Raw genomic sequence first — 18,266 nt, 5'->3', positions numbered from 1 at the left:
GATGAACGGATGTCACTGGCCTAGGCAAAGCTGCGGCACTACTGCAAGGGCTGGTGCCTCCCTGGTGTCAGACCTTCACCGATCAGATACTAATGACCTATACAGTTAAAAAAATCTTGGAAAACCCCTTTAACCCCTAGTTTTAGGATACATTTGTGATTGTCATATACTATACATTTGACTTCTGAAGAGCACAACATTTGCCGATCGCACCCTGTTGCACCCCTGAGCTTTCCTCACCCCCAAGAGCAGAAAGTAACCCTTTTAGTGCAACAATTTCCATTTGGTATTCTTAATATTAAAGGGGTTGTCCAAGATTGGAGAAACATGGCTCCTTTCTTCCATAAACAGCGCCACGCCTGGCCGTAGGTCATGTCTGGTATTGCTACTCAGCTCCATTGAAGTGACTGGGATTGAGCTGTAATACTGGATACAACCTGCAGACAGAAGAGGCGCCATTTTTGGAAGATAGCAGCTGTGGGGTTTTTTTCTCAGAATGAGTTGTCCATTCAGTGGGATTAGGAGGATCCTCATTACTGACCACAGGACGTGCTGAATGGAAAATAGCGGGCGGCTGAAAACATTTCCACTTGTGACCTAGGTGGTTTAATTAGCAGCGTTCCCGGAATAAAAACGGCAACACATATCCCAGAAGCCAATTAAGAGACTTGTATTGTGAGACATTATGTTCTAGGTGATTAAAATCTCAGGATATTTGTCAGATGCTGTCAAACACAGCACAGTACGACACACAGGGGTCTGCGCCTCAACCCCCGTAGGCTGCCAGAAAGGACTCGTCGTTAGGAAAGCCTCATCTAAGTAAAGGTGCATTTATTAAGAAGCTTTATCTCAGGATCCTTCTATGCCAGAGCTATTAACTAATTGGGATTACTGAGGTGGGGGACAGATTTATATCCCACAGTCCATAGACCAGAGAAAGAATCAGCCCAATATAACCTGTATCATCTATCTATAGAGAGAGAGAGAAATTCCAACATGAGGAGTCCTATAACTCCAGATAAATCCTCCTCTTAGTGTGCAAATTGCCTTGAAGCATAAGGTACATGACCCTTCATCAGTGCAGAGCAGAGAAAACTGACTTAGGTGAGAGGCCTTGGTCGGGCTCCAGGGGTTCCATTTATTCTTATGGAGAGTGCCTAGTACATTGATCAGCAACCTTCGGCACTCCAGCTGTTGTAAAACTACAACTCCCAGTATGCTTCTTTCCCTTCAATGGGAGTTCTGAGAACAGCTTAGCAAGTGTGCATGTTGGGAATTGTAGTTTCACACCAGCTGGAGTGCCGGAGGTTGCTGATCCCTACAGGGCCGGTTCTAGGTCAAATGGGGCCCTGGGGCGAAAAACAATAAGGACCCCCCCCCCCCCTCCACATGCACATTTCTCCAGTCCAACTGACTCCAAACAGAACCAGGGCCGCAGGGCGGGCTAGTAGTACACTGGCACTGGGACGGGTGAGATGGTGCCTGGGATGGATCCGATCTAGTTTAATCAACCAACCTACCAGACTGGTAGGTTGGTTGATTAAACTGGATTGGGATCCATCCCAGGCACCATCTCAACCGTCCCAGTGCCAGTGTACTACTAGCCCGCCCTGGTTCTTTTTAGACAGTTGGACTGGAGAAATGTGCATTTGGGGGGGCAGTTACTGGTAGTACCAGTAACTCCCCCCCCCCCCCCTCCAAATGCACATTTCTCCAGTCCAACTACTGACTCCAAACAGAACCAGGGCCGGAGGGCAGGCTAGCACCCTGATGGACTAAGTGAGTGGGATTTGGGAAACTGGGAATAGATGGATCCGATCCAGTTTATTAACAATAAGTTTAACCAACCAACCTACCAGACAGTAACTGGTCTGTAGACTGTACTTAGTTGGAAGTGGAACTTGGCTGGCTGCCTGTCTTCTGTGGGCGGTGGGCCTTCCCTGGTGCTGGCAGAGTCAGACTGTGGGCTGTGGCTGGCTGCCAATGGCGCTTGCTCTTTCTTCAAGTTCTCTGCTCCGGGGGGCAGAGCCTGTGGCAACGTCAGCCAGACGCGAGACGTGCCTGCCTGTGCCGCACATGCCGCTCCAGTCATCTCGAATCTCTTAAAGAGACAGGCGGGGGGGCCCCTCCAGTCCAGACAGTTTAATTACATTACTCAGCGCCGCTGCGCCGCCACACTGTCCTGTCCGTCCCAGTCCCACACAGAAAAGAATTATAGAATAGTAGTTGCGGGCCGGCGCTGGGGTCCCCTAAGGAGTCGGGGGCCCGGGGGCAATTGCCCCTCTTGCCTCTATGGAAGCGCCTGCCCTGGATCCCTGGCCTAGTAGGTGTGGGGAGTTTTATAGGCCAGGCAACACTCCTTTGGGTTTGTGGGAAAAGGATATGCAAATATTATGCTTCAAGGGTTGTTTAAAAGGCTATGCACTGACTTATTGGATTGATACCTAATATCTGGCTTCAGCCTGAGACTGGTCCACAGAGGAACGGGCGAATCCCCCAGTGGGCCCCTGAGCAAGGTGGGCCCCTAGTCCCCCCACTCCAGCACAAGTGGCATATGACACTGTACACTGACTGCACTATGTATAGAGAGGCAGCGTACAGCATATCCACCAGCCTGTGCTCATATAAAAAACTGGGTCAATTATTTAGAAAACTGCCCCTTCTTATTATTATATCTGCATCAGGCGGCCAAGGTGCCTGCAGGTACAGAGACCGGCCGGCCAGCATCCTCATCAGGCCTCATGTACACAACCGTTCTTCTCAAGCAAAAACTGTGCCTCGGATGCGGACCCATTCACTTCAATGGGGCCGCAAAAGATGCGGACAGCGCTCCGTGTACTGTGCGCATCCGTTGCTTAGTTCCGAGGCCCCGCAAAAAAAAAATATAACATGTCCTTTTCTTGTCTGTTTTGCAGACAAGAATAGGCATTTCTACAATGGGCCGCCTGTTCCGTGCCGCAAATTGCGGAAGGCACACGGGCGGCTTCTGTGTTTTGCAGACCGCAAAAAACGGAACGGTCGTGTGCATGAGGCCTTACCCAGGGACCTGCTCTCTCAAAGTCACTGCAGGGGCCGCATCACTGTGTAGCGTCCTGCTGCTGCTGTGTAAAGCAGGTGTTATATGTATGTAGCTGTACGGCGGCCCCCAGAATGGATTTCACCAGTGAGCCCTAGACACCCCAGTCCGACGCTGTCTGGTATCATTGGAGGCTTTCTCTTCCATGTGGAAGGAATCCTAATCTCCACCCAGAGGAGTCACACAGCGGAATATCTCTCTATCGTTCTGATTCGGGTAAAATCGATTTGTCAAATTTCTTTGCAGGTTTGAATGAGTCAAAACAAATTTTGAGAAATTTGCTCATTGTAAATCTATCTCTCTCATATCTAATATCCATCTATCTCATATCTATCTCTCTCATATCTAATATCCATCTATCTCATATCTATCTCTCTCATATCTAATATCTATCTATCTCATATCTAATATCCATCTATCTCATATCTATCTCTCTCATATCTAATATCTATCTCATATCTATCTCATATCTAATATCTATCTATCTCATATCTAATATCTATCTCATATCTAATATCCATCTATCTCATATCTATCTCTCTCATATCTAATATCTATCTCATATCTATCTCATATCTAATATCTATCTATCTCATATCTAATATCCATCTATCTCATATCTATCCATTTCTGTATAAAATCTAATTTTTTAATTCACTATTTCCATGGCCTGAGATTGCTGGGACTCTTTTTTATACATATCTAAGCGGCCTCATAGTTATAGGTACAGATATTGGGGGATGTGTATTTGTTTGATTTCCCATGAAGCAGACAGTATTACTATTCTAGAACATTAGGAATGAGGTGGGGCTGTCATCAGCTCTCTTGTTACTTCCTGGTAGTCACCGGCTGCGGAGGATAGGAATGGCAGTATATGCATTTGTGATGACCTTATCTATGAACTGTCCCTCTGTCTATGTAGGTTGCTTTGGTTTAGTTTGGTACCTCTTCTGGATCTTGGTGTCCTATGAGAGCCCGGCTAAGCACCCAACCATCACAGACGAGGAGCGCACATATATTGAAGAGAGCATTGGCGAGAGTGCCAACCTTATGGGTGCACTTGAAGTAAGATATATACCGTCACCTACTGCTATCATGTGTCATTGACTTACATACAATGTGGACAGTATATATTGGATCAATAGAACTCCACGTGTCAACAAAAGTTTTACATTTACCATGCTTTTTTTTTTATTCTCCATTCACATCCAGAGCTGCATTCAGAATTCTTGCTGCTTTCCTATAGCAAAGGAACAATGTATTTTGGGGGCTCACACCATCCGAGCTATAGAATGTAGATTTCTGTTACTGTATCCCATTGATTTTGGGAGTAAAAATAATTTACAGCCACTTTTCAAGGGAAATTGGCAAAGTTTTCCAAGACAGCTCTAGATGTGACTGGAATATAATGCATGATATAACTCTGATTCAGACCAAGATAAGCGAAGTCATAAATATGCACAGAACATCTGAACAGAATTTTGATATTAATATGTGCAAATTATTTTTAAAATTTTAGTTTTTTTTTTTTATTTGGCTGAAACTGGGTTTTTCTGAAACAATACTGACTGCCACCTCTAGAGGGAGCTCAATAGCTCTCAGCATACGATGTATCCACTGAACTCAATAATAAAACAGTACAGTAATCTCCTGAGCTCCCCCTAGTGGTGGCTGCAGATAAGCACAATTGTATCATGTACCTCTATGCCTAGGCAGGGGATTTGGAGCTCTGTATCAGACTATTCCATATATATATATATATATATATATATATATACTTCGCTGGATGGTAGACTTGTGGGGGCACCGTCCTTACTCAGACCCCCTTTATAACTCATTTCAATGCAATCAACAATTGATGTTTTTTTCCCTTCCAGAAATTCAAGACTCCTTGGAGAAAATTCTTTACCTCGATGCCTGTCTATGCAATCATAGTTGCAAATTTCTGCCGGAGCTGGACGTTTTACCTTCTGCTCATCAGCCAGCCGGCGTATTTTGAAGAGGTGTTTGGATTTGAGATTAGCAAGGTGCGATTATTTTCCATAGTTTGGTGCAGTGAATGAGGCTGGGGGCTGCCGAGCTGCAAAATAATCAAGGTTATTGCATTAGTCAAGGCAGAGGACAAGTACAGGAAAGGGGGGAGGCAAAAACTAAATTGGCCCTAGTCTCGTGTTGGTTCATGCCTCCCGGCATCGGAGTACGTGACCGGAGTGCACCCACAGCTGCTTGGTCGGTCAGTGCCCCTCTTAAAGCGTAAGAGCAGGAGCTGCAAAAAATTGGGGGTGACTTGTGCTCTTCAAATGAGGTGCATCATGGTTGTAGTAGGGATGGGGGCCCAGGCGGACTGTTGTTGATCCCCTTGGACTAGTTTCCTCCTCTGCCCCTTAGAAAGGGAGAAATAGACCTAGATAGAAATTTAAAGGGGTTGTCTAGAATAAAAAAAAATGGCTGCTTTCTTGCAGAAAGAGCGCCGCACCCATCCATGGGTTATGTCAGGTATTGCAGCTCAGTGGAAATGTACATGGCTGAACTGCAGTACTCAAGACAACCTGTGGACATGGGTGGCGCTGATTTTGAGGAAAAAAAACAGTGATGCTTTTATTATCCCGTACAACCCGCTTCAGATAACCTGTGTATAAAGGGACGGCTCTGGAGCTGGACTTTAAATGGAAATGTATTTTTGTGTCAGGTTGGAATGCTGTCTGCGGTGCCACATCTAGTCATGACGATCATCGTGCCTATCGGGGGACAAATTGCTGACTTTCTACGAAGTAAAAATATTCTCTCTACCACAACTGTTCGGAAGATTATGAACTGTGGAGGTCAGTGACACGGCTGCTGGCAATAAACGATGGTGCCCCCCCCCCCCCATGGTTGCTATTATTAATAAGACAAAACACAATTGTATCATTCAGAATTATAATTATCATTACATTTTTTTTTAGCTTTTTTTTTTTTTAAATGGTAGAATTGTCTGTAATTTTTGGAGTAAATAATGATCACAGAAAACAAAATCTCACATTTCACACCCCATATTCCATTGATACATAAAAATTGAAAGGATTATTTTTTTATAAAAAATAAAGTGAATGAAAAGTTCTACAACTTTTCGATATTGTTTGTATTTCAAATATCTCTCTCAGTGAATTAGAACACTCTTACATTCAGAAGCAGTTTACCTGTACATAACTAGCCCTGCTCTCAGCTGAGAAGTGGATACAAATGTATCCATCTGAGACAATGCTTTAATACATCATTAGCAGGTAAATCTCACTGGAAGTTTTCTACAATGTATCAGTCTGGAGCCCAGAGTGTTTACAAAGCATTTGTATCCACCTCTCAGATGAGAGCAGAATAGTAAATGCAGCTCTGGAGTGGGACATCCTAAAACATTTAATGTGAAAATGCCTTAATGTACCATAATGTCCCTAAACATCAATTGCCTTGAAACTTTGCACAACCTAAGTTCCCAGCTTCCCAAACCTATCCTGGAAGTTTCATGGATTTCGGCTACCCACAAGGCAAATAAGTGACATTAAGCTTGTTTTTTGGGGAGCTTAATGTGGCTTAACGTACAGAAAACAACTCAGATGTATAGGAGCAACAGCTGAATAGTGATAGGCATGAGATCTTCAGTAGGAGAAACACCAGACTTGCTCCTGAGGGCCATTTCAGTACCATGTACCTTCAGTGGACATCCAGGTTCTCTGGTCCTCCTCCTCAATCAGCATGTGAGGCCTCCTGTAGGCTTTAGTCCTAGTCAAACTTTTTCTACACTTGAGCATTCCCACCCTCAGACCAAACCTGGAGAGAGACTGAACTAAGACCTGGAAAAAGATGGTAACCGCATAAATTTATAACCAGCCTTGGTAGCAGGGTGCACATGGGACGGCTTACAACAATAGAAAACACAAAAAATCCCCAGCACACCTGCAACAAAACAAATTACCCCGTCTAACATTATACATCAAAAGCTGAGGTTTTAGTTGCACAAACCTTTGGCCAAAAATATGTAGAAGCCGCACAGCCATCGTCAAGGCACCTCTGTAACGTGTGGTCCTACCTAGCTCTATTTATGAGTCTCCAAATGGGAGCATATTGATTCAGTTGATAAATCAAATGCAGGTGTACCTGGAGGTAGCCCTCCTCACAAGGTGCAGGGACTCATTGGAGGCCCAGCAACCACAGATGCATTCTGGGATCCCCAATGCGTCACCATATCCAAGATAGACTAAAACCTGAGCTGGAGCTATGGCTGATCCTGAGGCTAGCTTTGTAAATAAGCCTTTACATTTCTAATAGCCGCTGCACAAAAGGTAGTTGGGGCTATGCGAGCCTAGCGTCACTCAATAAGAGATCTCAGGTTGTGCAAAATTTCAAGGCAATTTATTGAGGTTTAGGCACATTATGTGTTTTAGGATGTCCCCTTTGGAGTGTAATATAGGAAGTAACTCAGGATCAGTACAAGGTTTGTAATGTGTCTACACAGTGAGTGCAGCTCTGGAGTACAGGATAACTAATGCAGTGTATGTACACAGTGACTGCACCAGCAGAATAGTGAGTGCAGCTCTGGAGTATAATACAGGATGTAACTCAGGATCAGTACAGGATAAGTAATGTATGTACACAGTGACTGCACCAGCAGAATAGTGAGTGCAGCTCTGGAGTAAAATACGGGGTCAGGATCAGTACAGGAAAATAATATCATGTTTTTAGAAAGTATTTACTTTTTATGTACATTATATTATTTTTAGAGGTATAACTATTTGCTGCAGAAAACCGTAAGGCATTTACACTTATAATGTGTGGTAATGTTCGCTCATATACCATAGGTGGGAATACTTTCTTTTATTATAGCCCCAGAGCTGCATTTACAAGTCACAATCCAAGTTGAAATATCCCTGCATTCCCTGCTTGCTCAGTGTCTCTATTTGGTGATTTATCTCTCCCCTGACAATATTTTTGGGTAGTTTTGCATTAGAAGAGCCATAGGCTGGAGACGACCAAAGGGAAATTAGGTTTTTCCATCAGACATACAGATAATATTAGGCGGCCTACTGTAGATGAATTCTGAAATCGATCCCTGAGAAGCTCAACCTTACTGAGTCAATTTCTCCTCTTCCATTTCAGGTTTTGGAATGGAAGCTACCCTCCTTTTGGTGGTGGGCTACTCACACAGTAAAGGGATGGCCATATCCTTCCTTGTCCTTGCTGTAGGTTTCAGTGGATTTGCCATTTCTGGTAAGAACACTATTTGGAATATTTAATATTTGTTTTCTAGAGACAATGCGGCTCTTTTGCATGGCAGAATCTGGTATCGCAGCCCAGCCGCTTTCAACTGAATACTGCAATACCAGACGCAGCCATTTCTAGCTGCTTTAGAAGACATTTCCCTTCTGATATCATTCATGACCTTGAGGATGTGTAACGCTTGTCTACTGCCGTGTGCACGCCTTTGCTTCATCTCCTTCATGAGTAATATCTGAATAAATGTGTTTCGTTTGCATCGGTTTTATATTCCTGGCAGCTTCTGGCGGATCATTTACAGATGGATTTGGAGCAAATAAATGCAAATTTGTTTTTATCCTCATAGATTTTTTTTTTTTACAATTAAAAGCTTTCCCCTTACAGGGCTTAAATGTACAAATTTTAGCCATGCAAATATTGGCAAGTGTGCACTTACTGACTGTGGGGATCCGACTGTCAAGAGCCGTTCACTATTCCTAATAACCATCAAACTCTGGCAGCACAATGGTGCACAAAGAAAATCTAAAGGACTCCTGCCCGTTCAATGTTGGGACTCAAAGGTGTTTCCCCCACCCCCACCAATCTTAAAGGGCATCTGTCAGCAGATTTGTACCTAGGACCCCGGCTGACCTGTTGTTACATGTACGCTTGGCAGCTGAAGGCATCTGTGTTGTTCCCATGTTCATATGTGCCCACTTTGCTGAGAAAAATTAAGTTTTAATATATGCAAATGAGCCTCTAGGAGCAACGGGGGCGTTGCCATTACACCTAGAGGCTCTGCTCTCTCTGCAACTCCAGTGCCATCTGCACTTTGATTGACAGGGCCAGGCAGTGAAAATATCATAACGCCTGCCTAGCCTGTCAATTAGAGCAGTGTTTCCCAACCAGTGTGCCTCCAGCTTACAAAACTACAACTCCCAGCATGCCCGCACAGCCAAAGGCTGTCTGGGCATGCTGGGAGTTGTAGTTTTGCAACAGCTGGAGGCACGCTGGTTGGGAAACACTGAATCAGAGTGGAGAGGCCAGCAGTATCGGAGAGAGCATAGCCTCTAGGTGTAACGACAACGCTCCCTTTGGTCCTAGAGGCTCATTTGCATACATTAAGCATCAACTGCCGTGATACATATGTTACTTGGAAAACTATATACTGACTCCTAAACTGTTCTCAGCATCCTTTCAGACTTAATTTTCTGCCTTTTTTATACACTAAGGCTACTTTCACACTTGCGTTTTTTAATTCCGCTATTGAGAGCAGTCAAAGGATCTCAATACCGGAGAAAAACACTTCAGTTTTGTCCTCATTCACTGTCAATGGGGACAAAACGTAACGGAACGGAATGTTCCAAAATGCTTTCTGTTACGTTTGGTTGTGTTCTCACACCGGAGAGCAAACCGCAGCAAGGTACGGTTTTCTGTCCAGCATGGGATCCGGCATGACCCACAATGCAAGTCAACCGGGACGGATCAATTTTCTCAGACACAATAGAAAACGGATCCAGCACCCAATGACTTACAATGGTGTTCATGACAGATCCGTTTTGGCTATTTTAAAGATAATACAACTGGATCCGTTCATAATGGATGCAGATGGTTGTATGATCAGAAACGGAAACGTTTTTGCTGAAACCTGTCGGATCCAGCAAAAACGCTTGTGTGAAAGTAGCCTAAGGAGGTCATTTATTATGGTTTATACTAGGGCTGCAGTAAACAATTATTTTAGAAATAGAGTATTTCATCGATTATTTTTACGATTAATCGAGTAATCTAATATGAAAAAATTAATTAATAGACTGTTTTCATTTATAAAAACTCATCAGACCCCAACACCCTTTGTTCCACTCTGTGCGATCAGCCCAAGTGCATCAGCTCCCCCTGTGCCATCAGCTCCGTTCCCCCAGTGCCTTCAGCTCTCCCCCACCCCAGTGCCATCAGCTGCCCCCCCAGTGCCATCAGCTCCGTTCCCCCAGTGCCATCAGCTCCGTTCCCCCAGTGCCATCAGCTCTGTTCCCCCTGTGCCATCAGCTCCGTTCCCCCAGTGCCTTCAGCTCTCCCCCACCCCAGTGCCATCAGCTGCCCCCCCAGTGCCATCAGTTGCCCCCCCAGTGCCATCAGCTCTGTTCCCCCAGTGCCATCAGCTTCGATTCCCCCAGTGCCATCAGCTTCGATTCCCCCAGTGCCATCAGCTCCGTTCCTCCAGTGCCATCAGCTCCGTTCCTCCAGTGCCATCAGCTCCGTTCCCCCAGTGCCATCAGCTCCGTTCCCCCAGTGCCATCAGCTCCGTTCCCCCAGTGCCATCAGCTCCGTTCCCCCAGTGCCATCAGCTCCGTTCCCCCAGTGCCATCAGCTCCGTTCCCCCAGTGACATGAGCTTGCCTCCTAGTGCCACCAACTGCCCACCAGTGCCACCATCTCCCCCTCTTCGCCATGTACCCAGCAACAGTACTTGCCTTTCCTGTAGGGGCGCCGCTCCACAGCTCCTCCATCTTCTCCTCCGTGCACTGCACTATCGTCCTGACGTCACACAGCATCGGGTCATATTGCGCGCTTACGTGCACTGTGACCTGAAGATGCGTCAGGAAGAAAGTGCAGCGCGGTGCGGGCCGGCGGGTGACCACGGAGAGGTAGGTAATAGCAAGCGATTCACTCCCTGGTAGTCGGATACAATGTCTCAGGGCAGGTAAAATGTATCAGTCGCACAGAGGATTCTCTAGACTGGATACAATTGTAACAACTGTGCCATGTATGAGGTCTGTACAGGTTTTCAGTCACTGAATGGGCACAAGAATATTTCCGTTCACCGACGGCAAACAGATCTCCAAAAGAGTAGGGCATTGAAACATAAAGTTGTAGAAACTCTCACCATGCAATGATGAAACCTTTGCGTTCTGTATGTGATTGGTTTTTCTTGTGTGTTAACAGGTTTCAATGTTAATCACCTCGACATCGCTCCTCGTTACGCCAGTATTCTGATGGGAATTTCTAACGGCGTGGGCACCCTGTCTGGCATGGTGTGCCCATTGATCGTCGGAGCGATGACTAAGAACAAAGTATGTTCCTATGAGACATTTCTCGGGTTTATTGCAGTTCTTGTGATCTTTGGAAAGATTCGGAATGAGAGACCTCAGTGAAAGCCTCCAGGCAGGCCTGCTATTAATAGAAGCTCGAATCCGAGCGCCCGATCCTCGTGTGATCAGGGAGTCATAAGGTTTTAATTAATTGAGAAGGAATCACGCTGAGAGCAGAGATACACTGGTCAGCAGCCAACACTTATTATAACTTACGTAATTGTCATCTGCAAAAAGATGAATGGGAGGTAGGAGGACGGAGCCGAGACGCTGCATCAATGATAATGGCTCCTGGTGTCTAAAACTGGGAAATGTACCATTAATTGCCCTGTTTGACTTCCAGACCCATAGGTGTCAGACACTGTCAGCCAATAATTCTGACGTCCTCATGACTGACCAACAGTCTTTATGGATATTGGGTGCCAAGGGGAGGAGAGCCAACAAGACACGTTGCTTTGGCTAGGGAATTTAGATGAAAGGCTAGGACAGCAAACTAGAAGAATGATAGCTTAGCCACCATCAGATCCCCCCAACAATCTGATCATGGTGAAACTAGTATGTGGTTTAATGGATCTTTTTGGATTATTTTTATTATGGCTTTTCCCAAGATAAGCCAAAATCAGAGATATATAAACATACATACTGGGACCAGTGATTGTCCATGATTGTGGATATCAAATATTATTGGCAAAATTTCTAAGTGCAGACAGAAAGAGAATTGCAATATGAATAAAGATAGCTCCATACAATCTGACTAAACACAGATTACAATCTCCCCAGAGATGTTGTGTCCTCCACTATTGGAGATTTACTGTCTTCCTGTATTGGAGATGTAACGTCCACCACTATTGGAGACAAGACACATGGCTTCCTCAATTATTGGAGATGTGGAAGCCTTGAGTAATGGAGTCGAGGCATCCTCTTTTATTGGAGATGTGATGTCCTCCACTACTGGAGATGTGGTATCCTTCATATTGAATATAAAGCATCATCCCTTATTGGAGTTGTGGCATCATTGATTATTGGAGTTGTGGCATCCTCTACTATTGGAGACATGTTGCCCTCTGCTATTGGAGATGTGGCATCCTTCAATATTGTATATGATGCATCCTTCCCTATTGGACATGTGCTATCCTCCACTATTGGAGATTTGTTGCTCTTTGCTTTTGGGGATTTGGCATCCTCCACAACTGGAGATGTGGCATCCTGTACTATTGGTGCCATCAGTTAAGCACACTCTTGGACAGCCCTGAAAATGGAGCGCCCACATTGAATGTTGTGTTCTTGTAACCGGAGAGTGCCCATGGGGCTCTTTTCCAGTGGCATTCCTCCCTTGGTTTAATTCCTTTCTATATGATGGGTCCCTAAACAATGCACTGACCACATATGGTATGAGTTCTACAGGGCAAGCTATGTAGTACCCAATGACATTCATGTGGCACTTGGCAGGAGGAAGGCTAATAAAGATGGGGCCTTATTCCATATAATACATTTGGGTATATGGAAAGGGATTGTGCAAATAGGACAACCCCTTAAAGACTATGAGCTTACAGATGTGATAGACACAAGTTCTGCCATTATGGTGACAAAATTATGTACTTCACAAGATTTTTGACCCTCTTTCTTTCTTTTTCCCCTAGTCACGCGAAGAATGGCAGTACGTCTTCCTAATAGCGGCTCTTGTCCATTATGGTGGAGTTATATTCTACGGTATTTTTGCTTCTGGTGAGAAACAACCATGGGCAGACCCTGAGCAGACCAGTGATGAGAAGTGTGGCTTCATCCATGAAGATGAACTAGCTGAAGAATCCGGGGACATAAGCCAGAATTACATCAATTACAGCAACACAAAGTCCTACGGTGCCACCACGCAGGTGAACAGCAGCTGGCCCAGTGGTTGGGAAAAGAGAGAAGAGTTTGTACAAGAAGAAGGACAAGAGTCATATCATGACGCAAATTACACCCCTTAACAATCCCCGCCGTAGATAGTTATTTTTCATAGTGTCTGTGATAAAAATTCATTGTGGTGTTTGCACAAAGTTTTGGTCTGGATCATGTATAGCGCACACCCATACACCAAGAGCAGATCATCCGGTGCCGAGCAACAATTTGTATCGTTTGACTGATCATTCACCAGACTTGAAACCTCCATCTTTGAAACCATTCATGACTGGACCATGGCTACCATAACCCTCTAGATGCAGTATCTTCGCTAGTCGTTCAAAGCACAGTTAGACATAGCACATCTGAAACTTTGACCAAGTCCATTGCGTTTTTCAAGATCGAACAACCAGCCATAACCATGCGTTGAATTGACCCATGGAAGATGCCAAACACATGCCTTGTCTAGAAGGCTTCAAATAAGAGTTTATTGAGTCTCTTGAAGATCAATGGGAACCTACAAATGATAAATATTTCCCTCTTTGATGCTTTTCATTCAACGGATACGTCGACGACGAAAGAAAAAAAAAAAACACCAAGTTAATCTTGAATTTGCAAAAGTTTATTGACTCAGGAAAAGTTTTTGGAATGACCTCGAAACGTTTTAACCATTGTTTTTAAGATAACCAGGGCAAGAGGGCATCTGTGGGTCACCAGCTGTTCTGGACAATAGCGGAGGATACACTTTGTATAATTTCTCCTTCATTTTTTGTCATAACGATATAGAAGATAAACATTATACCAGGGAGAGATGTACTGTTAACTAAATACAAATGTGAATAATATTATAAGCTATATGATATCAGCACCTTCCTTACTACAATAACTCTAGCTAGTGACCCATTTATGGTGGGTAGTTGCAAAGATATATTAAACCTGGGGATAAATAAGAGAATTTTACCTCTAAACATATGTATCTAAATATTATATAGGGTATGACTATAGAGTATAGAGCACAGTTTCTTTTTCTAGTGGGGTGTGTGATATATTTCAAAAAGTTGATGTAGTTGAGGATTGTCTATTGATAGATCAGCAGAGCTGCTATACTGATCTTAAATCTTTACGTATATCCATTTTCTGCTTCGAGGTGCCCCTAATACTTGGTCCTTCACCTCCTTATTTAATATAAGATGATCCAACTGAACATGGAAGTCTAACTTTGTCAAAACGTCATCCTAGTTCTTGTGGAGGAGGAAGGTGAAGTGACTTCCAGAAACCTAAGGCACCTCACCTACACCTGAAGGTGTCTAATAGTTCTCCATGCACATCATAAGTAGGATCCATCAACAGCAATTACTGGTTCTTTCCAAAAGTACTGTGTAGGAGTGAAGTTGTCTCTAGCCTAGACTAGTGTTCCCCAACCTGCTGTGTCCCAGCTGTTGCAAAACTGCAGCTCCTTAGAATGCTGATGATGAGAGTTGTAGTTATTCAACAGATAGGGAGCCACAGGATGGGGAATACTAGTCTAGGCAATAGGGTTGTAGAAATGTGGAAAAGACTTCACTCCTACATAATACCTTTGGAAAGAAGCAATGCTTGCTGTTGATGGATCCTACTGATGATGTGCATGGAGAACCATTAGACACCTTCAGGTGCCTTAGGTTTCTGGAAGTCACTTCCTCTTCCTCCTCCATACGAACTTAGGTGAATTTTCCATAAGTTTAGTCTAAGAAGTTGAACGTTAGATATCCCATCCCAATGTAGGAACAACCCATGACCACATGGTTGGACTGAGGTCATCAGTGCAGCGTCCATTGGCTCTGATCACAAAAGACTGGGGAGAATTCATCACCTCCCTCTGTGGGGAACCATGGACAACGTTTAATTACTGGCTCATCAAATATTTCAAAGATTAAACCAAATTATGTAATTAAGTTCACACCACACATGATCAATATTACCAATATAGCAACATGTCTTGTAGATGTCTTTGTCTAAAGTGCAATCGACCTCGCGACAGCTGCACTTCCATCCTCACCACGTGTTTAAAAGCCATAATAGATAGAAACGTTATAACAAATGACAGCTACAATTCAATTGGCTGTTATGGGTAACCCCTCCCCATTTTACAATTAGGGCAGCCATTTTTGGGCACCAGTTCTTCCTGTAGCTATTATAATTTTAATAACATCTAGTGGTCTTGTAAACTGACAGCAGTGTCTTTTCTGGAATGGCCATGTAGCCCTTACCGTATACGGAGGCGATAAAAATTCAAAGAAGGACAAATATTTTCTGTAATGTTCCTGTAGACATAAATGGAACCAGTGTTAGGGGCATATATAAAAATATTAAATATATATATATATTTCATTGAAATAGTGAATAATATAGGTTACTTTTCTACCAATTTACAGAACCATCCCCAGAAATTCCCCTCCGATTAGGCAATCATTTCATCTTGATTCGTACTAAGGATAGATGACTTGATTATTATTATAATTAATTATTTTTACTTGTATTATTTATTTATTTTTATGTATTGATTGTAGTGTATTTATCATTATTGTTATGCATTTTTTATTATTTTTTATGCATTTATTACTTTTGTATATTTGTTATTATATGTTTATATATACATATTTATTTATTTTTTGTTATAAATAGCTAATTAGGTAATTTATTTATTTATTTTTAACATACATTTGATGATACAGATCAAAAATATTAAATCCACATTCAGTCTAGATTGAGTTTCTAGAGGTTTAATGGGGGTATTTGGTTTAGACCAATCCATTTTCACATATCTTACTATGACATTGTGGGTTCACAGAGGGCGGTCATTCATTAAGAACCTCCATCAATTAACCAGAGTAGAGAGCAGCTACACAGAGCCCCTCTCTCTCCTGCTCTCTAGAAGACTTAGCATATCCGCTGACAGCATGCAATGCCTCATTTCTCCTATGGTGGCACTGCAGGAATAGTAAACACTTGCTGCCCGATTCCCCTACAGATTACAATTGATCGCTGGTGGTTCCAACAACAAGACAACCTGAGGCCATCTTTTTAAGGGATGTAAAAAGCAGACCACCCACTGGCATTATTGTTATTACTCCCCTCCCCCACCCCCAATACCTATACCTTTTTTTGAGGGACAAATCTAATTAAATATGTTAATTGCAATTAAAAAAAATCTTAACCATAGAGTTTCACAGCAATTTATTTGCAACTTTTTGACTGACACCAAGCAATAACTTCCGCGATAACTGCAGGATTAACATTGCGTTAAACCAATTTATATGAAGTTGCCTAGAGCTGGTGCTTGAGACCAAACCGTAATGCAACCCCATCCTCGCCTATCATGATGACGCTTATCTCCACCACCGCAAACATACGACGACGCTATCTGTGTGTTAGTGAGCCCTTTTTATTCAGTCTGTTGTACCGTGTTTGTGATTGGAGGCCCCGCTACTGCAATATCAGCCTTGAACTATTCAAAGGACAAAAATCTTAAAAAATAAATAAAAAATAAATGCAAAAATATTCAAGGCCTTGAAAAATATTTGAAAAAAAAAAAAAAAAAGAAACCTATTTTCTTTTGTTTGCTTTGTGCCTAAAAGTGCTGTGAAATGTGACCATGGCTTTTGCTGTGTTAATGAAAAAGGTGGACAGTGTCACTTTTGTTGGTGCAAAAAGTGTTAATAAAATGCTATATTTATCTTTTTGTAAAAAAAATAGTGTTTTGTTGATATCGTGATTTTGATATTAATAGTGTACAGCAAAACAAATCAATGGTAAATTATCAGGTGGCCATAGAAAAGCTTATAAAGCTCTTCAAAGATTTTCCTGCTTTCTTTAAGTGGGATCCACTGCCTTCTATGGCAAGGAGAATAAGGTGATTAGTAGTCAATCACTATCCAAGAACATCATCACCATTTATGATCACCCATAATGACGGTCATGCTGACCACCACCATCCATGGCAGCCATCCAAAAACACCATCCACATTTACCATCCATGAACAGAATTATCACTAATGTTCACCTTTACCACCCATGTTCATAATCCAAGAACATTATCACCCCCAATGACCCTATCACTATCCATGACCACCAACGACATTCACCATCACCATACAAGAAAGCCATCACCATCCCAGATCATTAAGAACAACCGTGCCTTTAACATCCATGTTCACCATCCATTAGCACCATCACCACCAATGATCACATCCCCCAAACTTTAACCATCCATGAACCACATAAACTGCCCAAGATCATCATCCATAAACAACATTACATCTCATGGCCAAAACCAATGTTCTAGACACATCATCGCCATGTTGGCCAACTATAAACACCCTAACCATTCATAGTCATATCACCACCCACAATCACCAACAATGTTCACCACCAATTCTAACCATCCAAGCACATAGTCACCATCACCAATATCCATACACACTATTACTACCCATGATTAGATCGCCATCTATGTTTACTATGATCACAAAAGACCATCATGAGTGTTCACCATCATCTTCCATGTTCACTATCTATAGTCAGATCACTCATGTTCACCATCTAAGAACACCATTACCATCCCTGGTCCTTTAATCACCCATGATCACTACCAATATTCACATCACCACTCATATTCAACATCTAAGAACATCATCATCATCATCCATGGTCATATCACCTCCAGTGTTCACCATCTAAGAACACCATCACAATCTTTGGTCCTACTGCCTCCCATGAATACAACCAATGTTCACCATCCATTGCAGGCCTACCAGTCAAGAACATCATCACAGTCAAAGTTCACTATCTCTACCCATGTCCATCATCACCATCACACCCCGTATTCACCATGACCACCCAAGTTTACCATTCATGAACACCATTTATTGACAATCAATTTACACCACATAATTTATTGACAACCAATATGGTCTCCTGTCACCACCAAAAAACAAAAAACAACATCTCTGTAAGCAA

The 18,266-nt window shown here is 43.1% G+C and overlaps 1 protein-coding gene across 1 annotated transcript in view; it reads left to right on the top strand.

Moving 5' to 3' along the window:
• The window catches only part of SLC17A6 (solute carrier family 17 member 6), a 31,704-nt gene extending 18,089 nt beyond the window's left edge, over positions 1-13,615 (top strand). The window contains exons 9-14 of the mRNA XM_044271157.1: positions 3,999-4,141; positions 4,954-5,103; positions 5,766-5,898; positions 8,207-8,317; positions 11,242-11,369; positions 13,028-13,615. Of these exons, the coding sequence (XP_044127092.1) occupies positions 3,999-4,141; positions 4,954-5,103; positions 5,766-5,898; positions 8,207-8,317; positions 11,242-11,369; positions 13,028-13,357 (995 nt within the window). The 3' untranslated portion in view covers positions 13,358-13,615. The remainder of the gene's footprint in view (positions 1-3,998; positions 4,142-4,953; positions 5,104-5,765; positions 5,899-8,206; positions 8,318-11,241; positions 11,370-13,027) is intronic.
• Positions 13,616-18,266: the final 4,651 nt, after the last annotated feature.

The sequence above is a fragment of the Bufo gargarizans genome, chromosome 10, assembly GCF_014858855.1.
Source record: "Bufo gargarizans isolate SCDJY-AF-19 chromosome 10, ASM1485885v1, whole genome shotgun sequence".
Classification (NCBI taxonomy): domain Eukaryota; kingdom Metazoa; phylum Chordata; class Amphibia; order Anura; family Bufonidae; genus Bufo; species Bufo gargarizans.
The sequence above is the reverse complement of the archived record's forward strand: the minus strand, read 5'-3'. Positions and strand labels throughout refer to the sequence as shown.